Genomic DNA, 22,013 nt, shown 5'->3' with positions numbered 1-22,013 from the left:
GACTAGATGATGCCTGCAGGTACATATATTAGCAGGTTTACCACTTCCTGTGGCTTAACTAAACCTTAACAATGTTCTTAGTATACAGTGCCCTCCATAATTATTGGCACCCCTGGTTGAGATGTGTTAAAAGCCTTAAAATAAATTCAGTGTTTATTGCAGAAGAATACTGTCACACTGAAAATTGTAGGAAAAGGTAGCCTTCAACTCAAATGAATTGTAAGAAAATAAAAAAATCCCTGACTAAAAAATAATTATTTTTCAATAAATCACCTGTTCCACAATTATTGGCACCCTTAACAATTCCCAGGAAATAAATATAATTGAAGCATTTCTGTCATTTCTACAGTAGTTTACAAAGTTTACCAGAGTATGTAGGAACATTTAATTAGTAATTCATCACTTCCTGCTTCCCTGGGGTATAAATATGACGTGACACGAGGCCATTTCTCTTATCCACTCTTAAACATGGGAAAGACAAAGGAACACAGCATACAAGTGAGGCAGATGTGCGTCGACCTTCACAGGTCAGGCAGAGGCTACAAGAAGATTGCCACTCAACTGCAGCTGCCCATATCCACTGTGAGAGGAATAATTAAGAAGTTCAAAACAACTGGAACAGTGGTAAACAAGCCTGGACGAGGACCCGAGTTTATTTTGCCACCACGCACAGTGAGGAGGATGGTAAGAGAAATCAAAAGATCTCCAAAGCTCACTGTTACAGAATTACAACAAATGGTAGCATCCTGGGGTCACAAAGTCTCCAAATCAACCATCAGGCGCTGTCTACACGCCAACAAGCTGTTTGGGAGGCATGCACGGAGAAAACCTTTCCTCACTCACAATCATAAACGCAAACGTCTGGAGTTCGCCAAGCGGTATTGGGGCTTCAACTGGGACCGTGTGCTTTGGTCAGATGAGACCAAGATTGAGCTCTTTGGCAACAAACACTCTAAGTGGGTCTGGCGTGCCACGAAAGATGCGCATGCTGAAAAGCACATCATACCCACTGTGAAGTATGGGGGTGGGTCAGTGATGCTGTGGGGCTGTTTCGCTTCCAAAGGCCCTGGGAACCTTGTTAGGGTGCATGGCATCATGAATGCTTTGAAATACCAGGACATTTTAAATCAAAATCTGTTGCCCTCTGCCCGAAAGCTGAAGATGGGTCGTCACTGGGTCTTTCAGCAAGACAATGACCCTAAACATATGGCCAAATCTACACAGAAATGGTTCACCAGACACAAAATCAAGCTCCTCCCATGGCCATCTCAGTCCCCAGACCTCAACCCCATTGAGAACCTGTGGGGTGAGCTGAAGAGGAGAGTACAGAGTAGAGGACCCAGGTCTCTGGATGATTTAGAGAGATTCTGCAAAGAGGAATGGCTGAAGATCCCTCTTTTTGTCTTTTCCCATCTTGTGAAACATTATAGGAGAAGATTAGGTGCTGTTTTGTTGGCAAAAGGGGGTTGTACAAAATATTAACACCAGGGGTGCTAATAATTGTGACACACATTATTTGATGTCAAATAATTATTTCTTCATGTGGGATTTTTTCCCCACTGAATAAATGCACTTGTATTGAAGGTTGGATTTTTCTCTTTTTTTCCATTAAGGTCCCATATTGTTTAGAAAAAAATAATAATAATTGGAAGCTAAAAAACACATCTCAACCAGGGGTGCCAATAATTATGGAGGGCACTGTATACCCCCCCCCCCCCCCCCCCCCCCCAGATTTAGTAGACAATATATAGTTAAGGGGTTGGGGGTTGTCCCCCAAGAGAAATTTTAAAATAGAGTTGTGAAAAGTGCAATTTTAATGCACTATGGGAATGTAAATCTAGAGGCTTGGGCTTCAGGGCCCCCTCGGCTCTTGGGCCCCTGGGCCTGGGCCCCGTAGGCCCGTACAGTAATCCACCCCTGCATACTCACTCACCTTGGCGACAGTCGGAACCCGTCCAGCCAGCATCACAGACACAGCCATCTGCAACGCAAATAAACAAAACATTACATTATATTACGTAAGGGTTAACGTTCGTCGAGAAGGTCGCTACCGTGGAATAGCAGCACGACAGAGAGAATCTTTAGACCCCAACGCGGAGCGGAGGGGTCTTGTTCTCTCTGAAGTGCTGCTATTCCACAAAGCGACCGACTCGCCGAAAGTTAACCTGCTTATTATATGGATATACTTAAATGATTCACACATGGCGGGGACATTTCTTTAGGCCTATTTAATGTTAAGATTGTTGCTGCGCAAAACAAAACAGTGCCGTTGTGGAACACCGCTAGGCAACAGCTAGGTAGCCAGGACAACAGGTGTTGTCTATCACAGCAGCTGATTAGAGTCTTGTTGAAAAGTCGCTTTAGCAGTGAAAAGTCTTGTTGCCATTGACAGCGGTCTGTTATAGACCAGCCCGTCCGTTATCGAAAAATAACAGACGTGCGAACGTTGGGGAGCCCCGTTGAAATGAATGGAGCATTCGACCGATGACGTCACAACCATATAATAAATTACATTACATTACACTTTGCTGACGCTTTCATCCAAAGCAGACTTAGTTATTTACAGGATGTTGGTTACAGTCCCTGAAGCAGTGTGGGATTAGGTGTCTTGCTCAAGGGCACTTCAGCCATGGATGGACAGAGGTGTCGGGAGAGGTAAGGGTGGGATTCGAACCAGCAACCCTCTGATCTAAAGCCCATATCCCTAACCATTAGGCCACGGCTGCACTGAAACAACACTGCACTGATCAAGAGACAGAAGCAGACATCACAGACGCGGCAAGACATCCTGACATGACCCCTGAAATGCAGTACATCGAGGCGTCAGTTTCGCACTCAGGAAGTAAAAAACACCTCACACAAACGCGGTCCAACTAGCGATAAATCAGTTGAGCATAGTGCACAACAGGAAGATCCGCAAGGCAATGAAGTTACCTGGAAAGGTGACAGAATTTTAGTCATGTGTTGTGCATTGCCTGAGCCTCTATACCTTACTGTGTCTATCAGAAACCAGTGTGTTTGCACGCGACCTACTGTATGTCTGCTAGTGGTGTGGATTGGCACTGCCCTCACGATCCGATTCGATCACGATTCGTGAGGTAGCGATTCGATTCGATTCTATTCTATGCGATCCGATCCAATTCTGCAATGCATTATTTCTACTGAAAGCAAAGCAACTGTTTAATCAGTCATGATGAGGCAATATAAGTAGTCAGATACTGACAAACAATTTATTGGCTGTTTTCTGTATCAGTCTGTATCAGTTTGTATCAGTCTTGCAATGTGTTTTTATTTAATTTAACATTCATTTGCTCCCGAAATATCCATGGAAGTAATTGAAACTTAAAAAAATTGCCGGATCGATTCTGGAACTTGCCGGATCGATTCTGGATCGTCCATGCCCCGCATTGGATTGCATCACCGAATCGATCATTGCTGACACCACTAATGTCTGCTGACTTTTTTACTTGGGTCTAGGGCTGAAAGATCTATCGTTTTAGACTGAATATCACAATCTCAGACAACCTGATTTTGGGACCATCAAAGCAAAAAAAAACGTGCTCCTAAACTGATCCATGTTTTGTTTCGTCAATAATTGCATTCATGTGTGCTCTGCCTATTGCCCCTTCTTTGTGGTGTAGAAAACAACAGATAGCTCCGAAAGAACGGCTCCCCGTGCAATGAAACTTGATTAAAAGAAAGGGAAAAAATCATGGTGGAAATCGAAATCGCAATATGTCAACGTCACTATCGTATGGATTCATTTTTTTAATATTTTTTTTTCCAGTGGATGATCTAAGAAGCATTATTCATTGCAGTACATCAATTACCAATTGCCAATTCATTTATGTATGGGCATTAGATGTTGCTGTACCACCTGACGTACTAAGCCCAAAAAAATGCCTTTGACCCACTTTGTGAGGCCCCTGAGGCGCGCCTCTAGAAGTGAATGCACCTCCAGCAGTAAACAATGCAGCTGGTGACATCTGGTAATCAGTCTTCATGACAGCCACATACAGAAAGAGGTCACATATTTTATACGGACAAAGAAAACAAGTGCACATCAAAGCAAACAAGCAACACATCAAACTCTTAACATCATTAACAAGACCATGCAAGACACATCACATGTTTTTGTTGAAGTGTAAAATGCTTGCCCTATTTCTCATGGGTCTCGGTATTAGCACTTTAAGATAAAGATGAAAGTATGGAGGCTGAGGGGGGCTCAGTTGGTAGACTGGGCGATAGCAGACTGTCGACTCCGTCAAACAGTCTGGGGAAAGCTAAGAGCAATCTGTCTCTATGGAGGTTGGGAGATGGTCTGAGCTTACTCTGCCATTTAAATTCATTGGGGTTCCAAATTCAAATTCAAATGGTGCTTTATTAGCATACAAATAGTAAGACAAAAGTATGAGTAGTGTTACCTTCACCAATCAGTAACAGACTTCGCGGGTGAGTTCTGTGTCACCACTCTCAACTGTTTGCTAATTGGCTTAACAGTGAGCAAACTGAGCTAGGAGGCTTTTGCCAGACTTTGGACCCAAAATCGTTGGGTGAAAGTACATACAGTAGGATGGTGTCGTCAGGCTACTCAGTTGGTACCATAAATCTGAGGACTGAAGAGCTTCAGACTATCCAAACTCCCGTCCTCCACCTGTGCATGTGGCCTCACACTTCACTGATACCCTCCTCCGTGGAGAGAACTATAAAGTTTCCCTGCAGTCAGTGTAGCCAAAACAACTTTTGGTGGAGTTTTTCCCATTCAACATCCCGAGGGCAAATGAGAAAACGACCTTTGAATTGCGCTTTTGGCAGATATTGAATAAAACTTCTGTTGTCAATGACGTCTTGCGATGTCATCTTGAGGCCACAAGCACAAAGGAGGACGGGCGTCATGGGTAAGCGGTTAGGGTGTCAGACTTGTATCCCAAAGGTTGCCGGTTCGACTCCCGACCAGCCAGGTTGGTGGGAGGAGTAATTAACCAGTGCTCTCCCCCATCCTCCTCCATGACTGAGGTACCCTGAGCATGGTACTGTCCTGCCACACTGCTCCCTTGGGGTGCCATTGGGGGCTGTCCCCTTGCACGGGTGATGCATGAATGCAATTTCGTAGTGTGCAGTGTTCACTTGTGTGCTGTGAAGTGCTGTGTCACAATGACAATGGGAGTTGGAGTTTTAAGGAGGAGTTGGAATGTACCCAAGTTTGAATATCGCCCGAGGTCGAGGTCAACTCCTCCTGACCCCTTCCCCATCTCCCTCTAGTGCTTATTAACGGTCAACTGTCTGACTGACAAGCTCTTTCAACCTCTTGAGTGTTTAACATTGTTCCTCAAGAGTAACATGGTGAACGACACATTTGAATCCACTTTGTCTGGTTATTAATGTAATGAAGGCCAAAAGGTCAAACAAACAAACAAACAAACAAAATCACGTGTACAGCCCAGATCTCCAGCAAGCCTGCCAAGACCAGCACCAAAAAAAAAAATTCAGAACAGGTTAACTTACAGTTGGGGCCATAAGTATTTGGACATCTGCACAATTTTCATCATTTTGGTGCTGTACCATCCCAATGGATTTGATATGAAACAAATGAGATGTACATTAACAGCAGATTTTCAGCTTTAATATGGTGGTGTTTGCGTCCAAATCGAGTGAACTGTGAAGGAATTATTACGTTTTCTATCAGTGCCACCCATTTTTAAGGGACCAAAAGTAATTGGACAGTCTAGTATTTATACATCAAACTTTCAATTTTTAATTATTTGGTTGCAAATACTTTCCAGTCAGTTACAATTACAATGTAATTTGCAATCCATAGACATCAATAGACACTGGGTTTTATCCCTGGTGATGCTATGGTGATCACAACAGTCTTCAGTTCCTGCTTATTCTTACGGTATTTTCCCTTCAGTTTTGCCAGCAGCAAGTGAAATGCTTGCTCAACCGTACTCAGGTGAGGTGATTGACCTGGCCATTGAATAATATTCCACTTTTTTGGGGTAGAAATGGCTTAGTGGCTTTCAGATGAAGCTTTGGGTCATTGTCCATCTGCACTGTGAAGCATTGTCCAATGAGTTCAGAACCATTAGGTTTAATATGACATGATAATATAGCCTGAAAATCTTCAGAATTCATCCTGTGGCTTTTGTCGGTAGTCCTCATCATCAATAAATACAAGGGGAAAATATAGCTGCAAGCAGCAATGCGGGGCCAAGCAGTAAACTTGCCAAAGTCGCCACGGCAACAGAAGGAACTGCAGCGCCCCCTTTGGCCCAAATCTCGCCAATGTTGGTGTGCATTCCTTGGAGGGGAGTGTGCTCACATGAACCAAGTTTATTTTGAATCCCTTAAAGGGCTGACAAATATAAGCTCACTTCCTGTTACCTATTGGTGGCGCTAGAGAGTTTGAGCTGGGAATCTGGATTGTTTTTGTGGGAGGTCATGGGATTGACTAGTATGTGTGCAAAAAATAGCTAAAAGAATCTGACAAACGGTTGCTGAGATATGACCTCACTTCCTGTTTTGCCACTTTTACGACAATTTTGATTGGCTGTAACCTCCAAACGATAAGAGGTATCAAAAATTCTTTTGATACCCTAATGCCTATCAGTCTGAAGATGATGTGTACCTTTTTGCTGGTCATTCTGACAAAAATTGTGTGACAAGTAGCATTTTATTGAATTTTACAAAATTCAAAATGGCGGAATTTCCCTTCTGTGTTTACATAACGTTATATAGTGCGTTGGATTCGGCTTGGCCCAAGGATTCTAGTGATAATAATATATTTTACATTGTGCACATGGTTTAAAAGCTACAGGCAAAAATGTAGCTAAAATTTTGACCTGTTGGTGGCGCTACAGAGTTTGAGCTGGGGGTCTGAATTTTTTTTTCAGTAGGTCATAAGATGGACATCTATGTGTGTAACAAATCCTAGCTGAAACCGACAAAGGGTTGCTGAGATATGACCTCACTTCCTGTTTTGCCACTTTTACAACAATTTTTATTGGCTGTCACGGCTAAACGATAAAAGATATCTAATATTTCTTGAGACCCCATACAAACCTCAGTACAGAGATACAATATACCGAATTTCGGGCGAAATGGTCAAAAATTGCGGGAAAAATTGCATTTTTATTGAATTTTACAAAATTCAAAATGGCGGGAAAACTATCCAGGCAGAAAATGACGTCATAGGGTGCGTTGGATTCGTCTTGGCCCAAGGATTCCAGGGATATCAGGTTTATGAAAATTGATCCAGCGGTTCAAAAGTTACAAGCAGAAATGTACCTGTGACTTTCACCTGCTGGTGGCGCTAGAGTATTGGGGCTGGGGACCTATAACTCGCTGTGGGTAATGTTGATGCTGCCTCAAATATGTGTGCCAATTTACAGCATTTTTCTATGTATGGTTCTATGGGCTACCATAGACTTACAGTGAATTTTACAAAATTCAAAATGGCGGAATTTCCCTTCTGCGTTGACATAACTTCATATAGTGCGTTGAATTCGGCTTGGCCCAAGGATTCTAGTGATAATAATATATTTTACATCGTGCATATGGTTTAAAAGCTACAGTCAAAAATGTAGCTAAAATTTTGACCTGCTGGTGGCGCTACAGAGTTTGAGCTGGGGTTCTGATTTTTTTTGTGGTAGGTCATGGGATGGATTACTATGTGTGGACACAATCCCAACCTAATTCAGCAAACAGTTGCTGAGATATGACCTCACTTCCTGTTTCACCACTTTTACGACAATTTTGATTGGCTGTCACGGCAAAACTATAAAAGATATCTAATATTCCTTGAGACCCCATGTGTAGCTCAGTCTAGAGATACTATATACCAAGTTTCGGGCGAATTGGTCAAAAATTGCGGAAATAATAGCATTTTTATTGAATTTCACAAAATCCAAAATGGCGGGAAAACTACCCTGGCGGAAAATGACGTCATAGAGTGCGTTGGATTCGTCTTGGCTCAAGGATTCCATGGATACCAAGTTTATGAAAATTGGCCCAGCGGTTCAAAAGTTACAAGCAGAAATGTACCTGTGACTTTGACCTGTTGGTGGCGCTAGAGCGTTGGGGCTGGGGATCTATAAATTGCTGTGGGTAATGCTGAGCCAGGCCCGAATGTGTGTGCCGATTTACAGCATTTTCCTACGTACGGTTCTATGGGCTGCCATAGACTTGCAGAGGGATAAGAATGGTGACTAAATAATAATAATGAAGAAAACCTACTAACTCTATAGGGGCCTTCGCCAGCTTCGCTGCTTGGCCCCTAAATAGTATTGACAGATATGCATGCCCACACCATGACACTACCACCACCATGATTCACTGATTGGGTGGTATGCTTTGAATCATGAGCAGTTCCTTCCCTTCTCTATACTCCTTTCTTCCCATTACCCTTGTACAAGATGATTTTGTCTCCTCTGTCCATAGGATGTAGCTCAAGACCTATACAGTCTTTTTAAGATGTTGTTTGGCAAAGCCAAATCTGGTATTGCTATTTCTGATGCAATCAATAATTTACATCTTTTAGTGAACCCTCTGTATTTCCTATGGTGAAGTGTTCCTGAATGTTCTTGATCTTTTTTTTGATTGTTGCCTTGGACATGTATCCACCGTTCACCTGGACACTGTTCTACATCTGGCAAACTGTTGGGAGATGGGTTTTTGTTCACCAGATACAGAATATTGTCTGTCATCCACGACATTTGTCTTCCATGTCTGCCAGGTAATTTGGTGTTGCTCTGGTATTTCTTTTTTCCAACAATCTGAACTCTTGAATTAATCATATCCAATGTCTACCCATCTCTCAAATGGGTTTGTTTTGATTTTTTTCAACCCTATGATGGCTTGCATCACTGATGGTGACAGGTGGACTTTGGATCTCATGGATATTCCGTAAAAATATATGGAAATGCAAAAGGAACACTTCAAATAAACTCTAAGACCTTGCATTGACATCTTGGTGATGGTGTAGTAAGGGAATAACACACATCTGACTGGAAAATAGCTGAGAAGCCTACTGTCCAATTACTTTTGATCCCTTGAAAAGTGGGCAACACAGACAAAAAAACTTTGCTATTTCATTCCTGTTAATGCGATATGGATGTTAACACCTTCACATTAACGCTAAGAGTCTACAGTTAATGCACAGCTTGTTTGTTTTATTTCAAATCCATTGTCGTGGGGTATAGGGTGGAAAAGGATGATAATTGTGTTGCTGTCCAAATATTTCTGGCCCTAACTTATTATTTTGTAAACCAACCACTGAAGCAGCAATACACATTAATATCAGGTCCCGGTTTTGCCAAGACCTTGGTGAAAACATCATCACCTTGGTGGACGTAAAAATTAATAAATAAATAAATAAATAAATCCCATGGTCAAGATTTTGAACCTGGAACTGTGCGTACTCACCCTCCGTGCACATGCCATGGGCGCCACAGTCCGAGGGCTGGCACAGCAGACTGGCGCAGTCGGGCCCCTGCCACCCCGGGTGGCACTGGCAGTCCCCGCGTACGCAGGTGCCGTGCCCGCTGCAGTTGTGTGGGTGGCACAGCGGTTCGTGGACACACAGCACTGTGGAGACGGCACGCGGGCAGTGCCAAATGGAACGTTTCTCGCTACAGAGGGAGAGACACACACACACGGACACACGGACACGGACACGGACACACACACGCACGCACGCGCACGCACGCGCACGCACGCGCACGCACGCGCACACACGGACAGGGGAGGCAAAGGGTTAATACATGAACATCACTGGATCCAGACACACCCATTCTGTACATTATCCAAACATGTTAGAATTAAATCGTCCGATTACTCTTGTGGAACCATTCATAAACAAACATAAACAGATTGGCCTATAACGTTTCTTGTGAAAAAATAAACAAACAAATGCAAAAAATAAAACAAGATGTGTGCTACCGCCATCTACAGCGCTAAGGGACCTCCATTTATTCTCAACCTAAAGTCTCCCAAAGGTCTCCTTCCATTTACAAGTTTTAGAAGTCGCTGGATTTCAAAGTGTGCCACTAAATGCATAGGGACTGAAACGTTGCAAAGTGTCAATGCTTTACCCTCTATTCCTGACCTCATTTTACAAGCTACAAACACAGCAGGTAATGTCATGGATGTAGTGATACTGTCCCATTTTTTGAAATAAGCTCATATTACACCTCCCCTTTAGTCAAATAATTGAATTCTACCTTTCTCCTGTACTTGAGTTAGCCGCCAGCTGGTCTCATAGGACTCAATGTTAACTGCTAGCATGGAGGTAAAATTTACACTGCCATACTCAGAGAACAGTTGAAAGTACAAGAGAAAGGTATAACTCAATTATTTAAGGTGTAATATGAGCCTATTTCTAAAAATGGGACAGTATCACTTTAACAGGCATATTGCAGATCTTTACATCAGCTTCGATCCGAGATCTTGCCGTTTTTCTAGAAATTGCTAGTGATATATTTGGGCAAAGCCGATATTGACTGGGTGAAGATATGCTAGCCCTCCTCCATTCAATGCTGAGAGCCTGGAGGACGAGCGTGTTGGACTGACATCGGAACCGTTGCTAAGTGGAAAGGTGTTTGCGGAACGGTGAATTTGTGGCATACAGGGTTTTAGCTTTCTGAACTTAGGATGGACGCCTCTGCTGGACAGAGATCTGACCACCTAAAGGGCTGTATACACAGACGTCGCTGCTAGTTACTCACTCAGCGAATGAAGTCAATAGAATGTCAAAGTGTTCCAGCGAGACTCGCAGGCGAGTACTGTACAAGTGATGCACTGTGGGCGGATCCCGAGTTGAAAATATTTGAACTTCGAGCGAGGTGAGTAAGCGAGTAACCAATTGGAATGCAGACTTCGGTACTTCTCGCCTGTTCATTGGCAGTTAAAGTCGCGGGAACTTTCAGCGAACGTTCCATGAAAGAGTGGCGAGTAGGCGAGCAAGCGAAAAGCTAGCAATGTGTGTGTACGCCGCTTAATTTATGAAACAAAAACAGTAAAATAAGTGTGACTTCTGGATGTATGTATGGATGGATAGACTATCCTGCCGCACCATTCGTCGGAGGGGTAGCTGGCGAGGGTCCCGTTGGCCACGTACGTGGCTGAGCCGCCCCCGTCCAGGTTGATGGCATTGATCACCCCCTGGTCCTTCAGGAAATCAGCCACCTCATACAAGGTCATGCTACAGAGGGAGAGGGAGAGAGAGAGGAGAGAGAGAGAGAGAGAGAGAGGGAAAAAGAGAGAGAGAGAGAGAGAGAGAGAGAGAGAGAGAGAGAGAGAGAGAGAGAGAGAGAGAGAGAGAGAGCAAGAGCAAGATCGAGAGCGAGAGAGAGAGTGGAGAGAGAGAGGGAGAGAGAGAGGAGAGAGAGGAAGAGAGAGCGGGAGAGGGGGGGGCAGACAAACAGACAGACAGACAGACATGACGTTACGCTACATTTTATTTAGCTGATGCTTTTATACAAAGCAACTTACAGTTTTGTAGCGTAGCCCCTTAATGCGCGCCATACCTCCAGTGGCACTCTGTAATAGTCATTGAAATGTAACTACCATAGCACTACAATACTATGACACAACACAGGCCCTTTAGTAATGCACCACGACTTGGTCATTACCATACTGGTAACAACAAATGTATAAAGCCGCGTCTTAAGGGGCTAGAGAGAGAGAGAGAGAGAGAGAGAGAGAGAGAGAGAGAGAGAGAGAGAGAGAGAGAGAGAGAGAGAGAGAGAGAGAGAGAGAGAGAGAGAGAGAGAGAATGTGGTCAAATTGTGGTCAATTTTCTCTATCAAATAAAAATGGCTTCTGTGCAAAACACTGACAAATCCTCATTTGTTAATGCTGAGGGTCAAGATGTGATAGATATTGGGCCTAAGTGCAGCCACAATTACATAATGTTTATCCAGACCTGCGACTGGCCAGTAAATAGCTGCCTGAAAACATCACCCTGCTGTCGACATCTGACATGACATGACACAGTGATACACATACTACATTTAAACCAATAGTCAAACGCACGCACGCGCACACACCACACCACACCACACCACACCACACCACACCACACCACACCACACACACACACACACACACACACACACACACACACACACACACACACACACACACACACACACACACACACACACACACACACACACACACACACACACACACACATACACACAGTCTATTGCACCTGCTGTGAGGTCAGGGCATCTTGCCCTTGCTCTGCTCTGCTCTGCTCTAGTCTCCACTGAGCAGACACAACAGCTGATTGCCATTAAAGAGCCCCCCGTGTAGGGCCTAGGCGGGTGTGAGGGATCGGTAGTGAAGTAAACGAGGGAGAGACAGAGGACAGACTGGTAATGCTTTCCTGGATTTCAGCTGGCCTACTGCCTCTGGGGGTATTCCAAGAACCGGGTTCAATGTTAAGGTGGAAAATTATCTAATAGAAGAGTCTGACTGGAGTCCTCGTTTTATTAAGTAAATGACACAAGTGGTCTATTTACTAACAGGTTTACCACTTCCAGTAGGTTAACTTAGCCAGGCTCAAAGGATAACTCCAGTCAATTTCAACATGCAGTTGTAATGCTCATACTACCCTGGAATTTTCAGTACCTGAGATTTTGTTTTTATTATTCAGCCTTTTCCGAGATCCTGGTCATTGTAATGGGGGCAGGTGTTTGTTTACATTTCAAAAAAACATTTTATTTATTCCCAAAAACATCCAAAAGGTTATGCAACACCAGCAGACAACTAGCAAACAGCCATACCTTTTGGGAAAATATTTGGAGTAGGTCTATGCTAGGAAAGTTTTTAATGTAAACAAAATCTGCCCCCATTAGAATAGCTCAGATCTCGGAAAGGGCTGAGCCAAAAAATGCAGCGTCACCGGGCACCAACAAGTCAAGGGTAGCGTGATCAATACAACGGCATATTGAAATTGGCAGAACTGCTCCTTTAACCGTGTTGTTGCAATACACCCATAGTCTCCCACTGCTAGGTCACCTACTGTCTGGCAGCATGCTTCGTCTCTTCCCTTGGTGTCTGTTGACCCCCTTTCGTGAAGCTAGTCAAGATGGGAGGTGTTTGTTGTTGCCAAGGTGGACCCTGTGCTGTGTGTGTGTGTGTGTGTGTGTGTGTGTGTGTGTGTGTGTGTGTGTGTGTGTGTGTGTGTGTGTGTGTGTGTGTGTGTGTGTGTGTGTGCCTCACCCTCTGGCGTCGGTCTTGCCATCGATGTGGAAGAGGACGAGTCTGCCCTCAGCGTCATGACCCACCGCTGTTCTGGCTGACACCACGTTCACAAACCTCTCAAACGCTCCTGGTGGACAACAAGAGTACTGCATGTTAGCCAATGGTCGCTTACCTTATGTCCATTACAAAGTGCTAGGCAGTGGTTCTCAAGCTTTTTTTTGAAGTAATGAATCCCTAACCTCATCATAAGCATACCAATGCCCTCTAAACTGATCATAAGTATGCCAACGCCCCTAACATCATAAGCATGACATGGGCAGCCATGGCCTAGTGGTTAGAGAGTTGGTCTTTCAATCTAGGGGTTGCCGGTTCGAATCCCCCCCTGACCTCTCCCTACAATTCCATCCATGGCTGAAGTGCCTTGAGCAAGGCACCTAACCCCACATTGCTCCAGGGACTGCAACCAATACCCTGAAAAATAATAGTTGTAAGTCGCTTTGAATAAATGAAAGCGTCAGCTAAGTGTAATGTAATGTAATAATGTTTTGTTGTTTCCTGCCCTACAGCTGCGGGGAGGTGGGATGTGTGTACTTGCACTGCATCTACTTTCCCTACATTTGCATATAAAAATGAGCACATTTACATATTTGTGTCACCAACACATTATTATGAAAACTTAACAGGGTCCGAGACCAAGCTACATAAAATACTGTCTGGAAATGAGTATGTACTGCACGCAATTGCTTCATGATGTCAAGGAATTTGCTTTAAAAACAAAACTCGTGCTGCGTATGTACAGACCGTGGAGGTGGAAACTCTTGGTCAGGGGTAGTACTGGGACAAAGGCGGCGAAAAGAAAAGACAGGACGTTACATTCTCACACAACAAGTGCTTTCAGTGGTTGTTTTTATGGGATCCGTTTACCACTATCTTTTACAGCCGGCCGGGTGCAGAGCAACACAATGGAAGGGGCAGAGCAGAGCAGAGCCCAGCGCAGCACGGCATACTGTTGCCCCGGGAGAGGCTCTATTACCCACACAAACACAAACACACCACCAGATACTGTACTGTAGGGCTGTAACGATATTGTATCGAACCGAGAAACCGTGATGCGCAGAGTCATGATACTGTATCACGATGCAAGGAGGCAGTATCGTGATATGCCCTTTAAAAGTTTTGTTACCTTTTCAGTCTAAAGGATATGGTGCGACGCTGCTTCAAATCATTATATATATATATATATATATATATAATGATAAAAATATAAATCGTAGGGTGTATCAAACTGTAGGTAAAAAATTGTGATATGAACCGAATCGTTGAGTGTATCGTTACAGCCCTACTGTACTGTACTGTACTGCAGGGCCCATTTGGCATCACACAGCATAATGCAGTCCAGTCCGCCCAACGTTGTGTATTCAGGCTTTAGTTATGTGCAATTAACTACAGTGTGTGTCAACTGGAACCATGATAAGGTGTTTATTTACTGCCGCATGTCCTCAATTAACTACAGTGTGTGTCAACTTGAACTATGATAAGGTGTTTATTTACTGCCGCATGTCCTCAAGCCGTGGCCAACAACACACACGGCCAACACAATAACTTGTCATTTATTAAGATCATTCTGGAAATCACTCACTATGTCAGACATGGAGAAATTAATAACAGTCACAGTGTTTTTGTGTAGCTTTTTAATAGCTCCATTTGTATTTATTGTGTTTGTTATGTCTATGCAGGGATGGCCAAAAAAGCTGGAAAAAAAAACATCCACCGCAGAATCAGGTACATAGCTCTATAGTGACTGTAGAGCAGGCGTCACCAACATGGTGCCCACGGGCGCCAGGTAGCCCTCCAGGGGCTTCTGAGGTGCCCACCAAGGATGTTACGACCACAAGATTTTAGTCACAGTTAATGTTTTTCTTCATTTAAATATGAGATTTTCCCATTATAACCTATAAAGAATACTTCTTTATAACCTATCAGCAAATAATCATTCAATCATAGTGTGATTTGAGAACAATGTCAAGACATTGGTAGAGGATTCTGAACAACAAGTAGCCCGGGGGTAGCCATCAGTAGCCCGGGGATAGCCCTTGGTTGCCCTCTGACCCAGAAAGGTTGGGGACCCCTGCTGTAGAGCAGTTACTCAGTGAAGTTACTTGTGATGGAAGGAAAACTATGGCAGCAGGTTTTTTGTTTTATGACTACTTTTACTTTGGCCACCTCTGTGTTTATGTCTTGGTGTTTATTTACTGCCGCATGTTCTCAAGCCGTGGCCAACAAACACACATGGCCAAGAGAATAGCTTGTCATTTATTAAGATAATTCTGGCAATCACTCACTATGGCAGACATGGAGAAATTAATAACAGTGGCAGTATTTTTCTGTAGCTCTTTACAGCTCGATTTGTATTGTGGTTTATTGTGTTTATGATGTTTGTGTCTTGCTTATTCACATGTTCTTCACATAAGCCTTCCTGGTCACCTCTGCCCACCCCATATCATGCTATTTTGACAGGACAGTCGAAGATGGTGACAGGAAGTGAGTGGGACAGGGAGACAGGAGAGGATCAGGAAATGACCCCGGCCGGACTCGAACCGGGGTCCCCGTGGGTGGGCATGTAAGCCCAAATGTGGGGGATCTTTGTGTCTTGCTTATTCACATCATGTTCTTCACACAAGCCATCCTGGTCACCTCTGCCCACCCCATATCATGCTACCTGTCCTCTGAGTCTGGGTGGAATTAGTTAAAGTAGACTCTGTTCCTTTTTGTGATTTCCCAGAAGATCAGACCATGTTTTATGACCAATTTTGACAGAAATGTACGGTAAGGCATTTCAAAGGGTGTGCAAACTTTTTCCTATGACCAGGGCTCTAAATTAACTTTTTCCACCACCAGCCAATTTGGCTAGTAGACATTTTTTCTTACTAGCCAAATGGAAGGTCAACTAGCCATTTTTTTTATCTCACCAAAATAAACCATGCGTTAATTATGTTGCTTTTAATTATTCCATTAAACTATATCCTCAACACAGATAAACAATATAAACATTATACTCAACATATTTCACTGTTCAGTTTATTCTATAATTATTTAGTAATTATTTTTATTACCTGCATTTTCATTATTTTTTATTCAATTTCCTCTGAAAACAGTGAACACAACACATTTTTTGCAACACATACCAGACCTACGTTGGAACATATACTGTACAGACAGCCAAACACTAGCCTATTACACCATCACCCAAACCTCACATGCAGTAGGCCTATAGGCCTACACCTCACACAAACACAACATGCCTTCAACACACATGTTGCACACATACCAGACTTTCAACATACACTAGCCAAACACACACAACCAAACACTACAAAACCTCATATCCCCCATATCCCCCACACAGTATCACTTAAACTTCACACACAGTAGGCCAAATGCACAGAAGAGAGGGGTGGGGACTGGGGAGGAGAAGAGGAGGACAGGAGAACACACACACACACACACACACACACACACACACACACACACACACACACACACACACACACACACACACACACACACACACACACACACACACACACAGTGCGATGTGTAGCCTATGATGTCTGCATTGTGTGTTTCTTTATGCTGCTGCTTCAAACCTTTAGGTTCCTGCAGGATTAATACTTGCTTCACTCTAATATCATGCGCTTGGAATGACAATAATTAGGCTACGCTATGTCTAAACTAGTAGACATCCAATAACATCACGGAGACCAGGCACCAGCTTACTTTGCTACTCTTATAGCGTCGCTAGTTTTTTGTTATAGTTTTTTTTTTCACTTACTCGTTAATCCATGTCAAACGCGTGCATGGTCTTTGCGATGGCGTGGGCTTTATTAGGAAACGACAACTCCATCGTAGGTAGTTGCGAGGACCTCGCAAATATCAGACGACTTCTGACAGCAGGGCTACACGGTTTTGACAGACAGCTGTCCTGTTGCTCCACTCATGCCGTTTTCGCTCCACCACCACCACCACTACATTTCAGCGTCACTGCAGTTGCAAGTTGCATTCACCGACACATAACCTTGCTCTAACCATTGCCACATTCTTTTTCACCCGTCCAAAACCTACAAAACCGAAGTAAGATAGTCCGGTCATTGAAAACATTTGATCAACAGTAGTTCCAGCGCGGGCATCTAACACGCAGCCAATGAATGTGAAGCTGCGTTATTGTGATTAACGGCCAGCCAATGGGTGTAGGCTACATCATGACGGTAGGCCTAATGTTCATGGGTAATGTAGGCGTCGTTTTAACGTTCATCAGACGGCAGGCAGCCACAGATCTGTGCTGGCAGCTGTTTGACGTTCTAGAGTCGCGCTAGAGTCTACCGGCCAATTTGGCTAGTGGATGATTTTTTCTACTAGCCAAAATGGATTTTCACCCGCATTTGGCGTGTGTTAATTTGGAGCCCTGCCTATGGCTGTATATGTTTTGAGTGTTACCTGTCCTCTGTGTCTTGTCACATTCGGCCTCCATGCTCTCCCTACTGTACACTTATTCACATGTGCATAATATTATATATTTGAGTGTGTGTATTATATAGTATGTGTATAGAGTGCTACCTGTCCTCTGTGTCTCGTCGCATTGATGTACACTTATTCACATGTTGCAACACGCCATACTGGATACCTTTACCAACCCCCCTATGGTACATGTCCTATGCCATTTGTATTGTTGTTTGTTATGTTTAAGCCCAATATGTGTATTATATTATATATGTGTGTGTATTATATAGTATGTGTACTGAGTGTTACCTGTCCTCTGTGTCTTGTCGCATTCTGCCTCCATGCTCTCCTTGATGTACATCTTATATATTCTTATATAATCATACTTATTGTATTCACATGTGTATTCACATGTGTATTCACATGTGTATAATATTTTATATATATATATATATATGTATATATATATATATATATATATATATATATATATATATATTCTTTTATAATCAGACTTATATATTCACGTGTGTATAATATTATATATATGTGTGTGTGTGTGTGTGTGTGTGTGTGTGTGTGTGTGTGTGTGTGTGTGTGTGTGTGTGTGTGTGTGTGTGTGTGTGTGTGTATTATATAGTATGTGTACTGAGTGTTACCTGTCCTCTGTGTCTAGTCACATTCGGACTCCATGCTCTCCTTGATGTAGACAGTCCCGTTCCTCAGTAGAGGACCACACCACTAATGCACCGTTTCTATTGTGGCTTATTAGGTTTATACATGTACATCAGCAAGACACAAAAATAATAGAGTGTTACCTGTCCTCTGTGTCTTGTCACATTCTGCCTCCATGCTCTCCCTACTGTACACTTATACTGTATATATATATATATATGTATATATATATATATATATATATATATATATATATATATATATACTGTATACAGCTCCAGGCCTTTTTATTAGAATACCATGAAAAAGTTGATTTATTTCCATAATTCCATCTATAATGTTAAACTGTCATGGATTGTAGATTCATGGCCCAGTTTTTTTAACTATTCCAATCATTAAATTGTTTATTTTTACACATTTTGGTCGTCCAGCTCAAAAAAACCATGAATTGGGGAATTCACATCATTAGTAATTATTAATCATTAATATTATTAATAATAACGGCCATGATGCGTTTAACATTGAAGTCAATGGCAGAAACAGTGCATGGGAGTAATGGAAGGCCAGATATCCTTGATGCTTTGCCGTCAGCTGTTTTTGTATAGCTGAGCTGGTGTCCCACACTTCCCTCTTCAATATACCCGAAGATTTCCATGCCACGTTTTGGTGTTAACTCACCAGTTTAATTCTAACTCAACAGAAACTAAACCCCATTCATTTTCAATGGGGATTCATTTCTGGTTATTTAGAATTAAACTGGTGAGTTAGCGCCAAAACGTGGCATGGAAATCTACAGGGTATATTGAAGAGTGAAGTGTGGGGTACCAGGTCAACAAACAAGAACAACTGACAGCAAAGCATCAAGGATATCTGGGCTTCCATAACTGCCATGCACTGTTTTTCCATTGACTTCAATGTTAAACGCATCATGGCCATTATGAAGACAGAGAATGTCCTAACCAAGTATTGACCATTGCATGTTATGTAGAAAGTACCAAATTTCAACTGATTTAAAGTGACCCGAATTTTGATGAAGAAAAATGTGATTTTATAACAATATTCTAATAATGCGAATTCCCCTATTCATGGGTTTTTTGAGCTGGAAGGCCAACGTATGTAAAAAGAAAAAAAATAATGATTGGAATAGTTAAAAAACTGGGCCATGAATGTACAATCCATGACAGTTTAACATTATTGATGGAATTATGGAAATAAATCAACTTTTTCATGGTATTCTAATAAAAAGGCCTGGAGCTGTATATATATATATATATATATATATATATATATATATATATATATATATATATATATATATATATATATATATATATATATATATATATATATATATATATACACACACATACATATATATAATAGTATACACATGTGAATGTGTGTATTATGTAGTATGTGTACTGAGTGTTACCTGTCCTCTGTGTAGACTTATTCACATGTGTATAATATTATACAGTATATGTATGCATTATATATGAGCATGTTACCTGTCCTCTGTGTCTTGTCACATTCTGCCTCCATGCTCTCCCTGATGTAGACGGTCCCATTCCTCAGTAGAGGACCACACCACTTGTGCAGCTTTATCTTGTGTTTATAATGCATATGTGCATCTTATATCCATGCTGTGAATGCTACCTGTCCTCTGTGTCTTGTCACATTCGGCCTCCATGCTCTCCCTGATGTAGACTTATTCTGTGTATAATATTATATGTGTGTATTATATATACCTGTCCTCTGTGTCTTGTCGCACTCGGCCTCCATGCTCTCCCTGATGTAGACTTATTCTGTGTATAATATTATGTGTGTATTATATATACCTGTCCTCTGTGTCTTGTCGCATTCGGCCTCCATGCTCTCCTTGATGTAGACGGTCCCGTTCCTCAGTAGCCACACCACACCGGAGATCAGCTGCACAAAGGGGTTCTCCTGATCCAAGACGTCCTCCGCAGACAGATACCTGCAGCAAAGAATCTTCCATCATTACATTACACTTAGCTGACCCTTTTTTCCATACAAAGTGACTTACGGATATTATAGGGTATTGGTTAGCCTGGTAAACCACCGCCACCCCTGGGTGCCGAAATTTATCAGCTGCGAGTGTGTCTGGCCTCGGATCTGAGAACGTTTTGAACACTGTGCCCTGAGTCTGGCAAAACCAATTACAACGCAGAGATTTCTTTTGAATCAAAGCGGGCAGGGTTTTGACGGAGTGACGACAAAGCTTGCAACACCGTTGGAAAAGCACATCAACGGTTAAGATCGCCGATTGGTCAGAGCGCCGGCACGGTTTGAAAATACAACAGGTTGTTCTCATCAGCAATCGTCCGAGGTATATCGTTCATCGAGGCCAGACTAAATTAATCCGGTCTTACATTTAGGCTGGTTTATCAGGCTAGGTATTGGTTACAGTCCCTGGAGCAGTGTGGGGTTAGGTGACTTGCTCAAGGGCACCTCAGCCGTGGAGGGAGGAAGGTAGTGGAAAAGGAAAAGAATGGGCTTGATGCATCTTACTCTAATACAGTGGTTCCCAAATTGAGGGTTGGGAGTGGACCCCTGAGGGGTTCGCAAACATACAGTACTGAAGGGGGTCGCGGACAAAAGGCACTTGTATTCACCTGTAATGTTCATAACAGATGCATTTGCTGTCCTGTGGATTTCTAGCAATATTAGCGGGGCACTTTTTTTGTCCATTAATATTGCTAGATTTTCCATTAATAGTTGGTCCACTAATATTGCTAGAGATGCGCAATACTGTACATCTATTAGCTGTTATCTGTTAAAGGGACAGTTTGGTCAATTACAACATGCAGTTGTAATGCTCACACTACCCTGGACTTGTCAGTGCCTGAGGTTTATTTTTCTTCTTCTTCAGCCGTTTCCGAGATCCTGGTCATTGTAATGGGGGCAGCTCTTTGTTTACATTTCAAAAAAACATTTTTATTTATCCCCAAAAACATCCAAAAGGTTATAAAACATCAGTAGACAACTAGCAAACAGCAGTACCTTTTGGGAAAATATTTGGAGTTGGCCTATGTTTCATTTTTTAAAAATGTAAACAAACGCTGCCCCCATTAGAATTGCTCATATCTCGGAAAGGGCTGAGCCGAAAAATGTGGCATCACCAGGTACTGACAAGTCAAGGGTAGCGTGAGCAATACAACTGCATGTTGAAATTGACCAAACTGTCCCTTTAACCTGTGGATTTTCCGTTTTTATTCACCGTCCCTTTAGTTCCGACCCCAAGTTTGGGAAGCACTGTACTAATAGAGGATTCTTTGCCTGCAGTATAGTACAATGTACAGCCAGGGCACAAACAAACAGGGAGCTGTTGTAGACACATGGAGCCAGGAAAAGAATGGGCTTGATGCTTCTTACTCTAATATACATGACTGGATTGGCCAGAAGGCATACAGGGCATTTGCCCGGTGGACTGTTGATGATTTTGGCATATTCCTCCCCTCAATGTAGTGGTATCAGTCCTCATGCCGCTAGAGATCACCTCTGCAATTTTAATATTTATTTTGGCTGATGTGGTCAAAATAGCATGTATTAGATTACTAAAACTGTTGTCACAGGCTACATTGTGTCTCCGTCAATGCCTGGAGAAC

The 22,013-nt window shown here is 42.7% G+C and overlaps 1 protein-coding gene across 1 annotated transcript in view; it reads right to left on the bottom strand.

Annotated features, from left to right (window-relative positions):
* nagpa (N-acetylglucosamine-1-phosphodiester alpha-N-acetylglucosaminidase) overlaps nt 1-22,013 on the bottom strand; it is a 62,382-nt gene that overhangs the window by 29,950 nt on the left and 10,419 nt on the right. Inside the window, exons 5-9 of the mRNA XM_063198533.1 lie at nt 20,223-20,362; nt 13,231-13,339; nt 11,072-11,200; nt 9,424-9,629; nt 1,934-1,981 (exon numbers count right to left, since the gene is read on the bottom strand). Coding sequence (XP_063054603.1) covers nt 1,934-1,981; nt 9,424-9,629; nt 11,072-11,200; nt 13,231-13,339; nt 20,223-20,362 — 632 coding nt within the window. The remainder of the gene's footprint in view (nt 1-1,933; nt 1,982-9,423; nt 9,630-11,071; nt 11,201-13,230; nt 13,340-20,222; nt 20,363-22,013) is intronic.

Source organism: Engraulis encrasicolus, chromosome 5, assembly GCF_034702125.1.
Source record: "Engraulis encrasicolus isolate BLACKSEA-1 chromosome 5, IST_EnEncr_1.0, whole genome shotgun sequence".
NCBI classification, from domain to species: Eukaryota; Metazoa; Chordata; class Actinopteri; order Clupeiformes; family Engraulidae; genus Engraulis; species Engraulis encrasicolus.
Note: the sequence above shows the minus strand (reverse complement) of the source record. Positions and strands in the feature narration are given on the sequence as shown.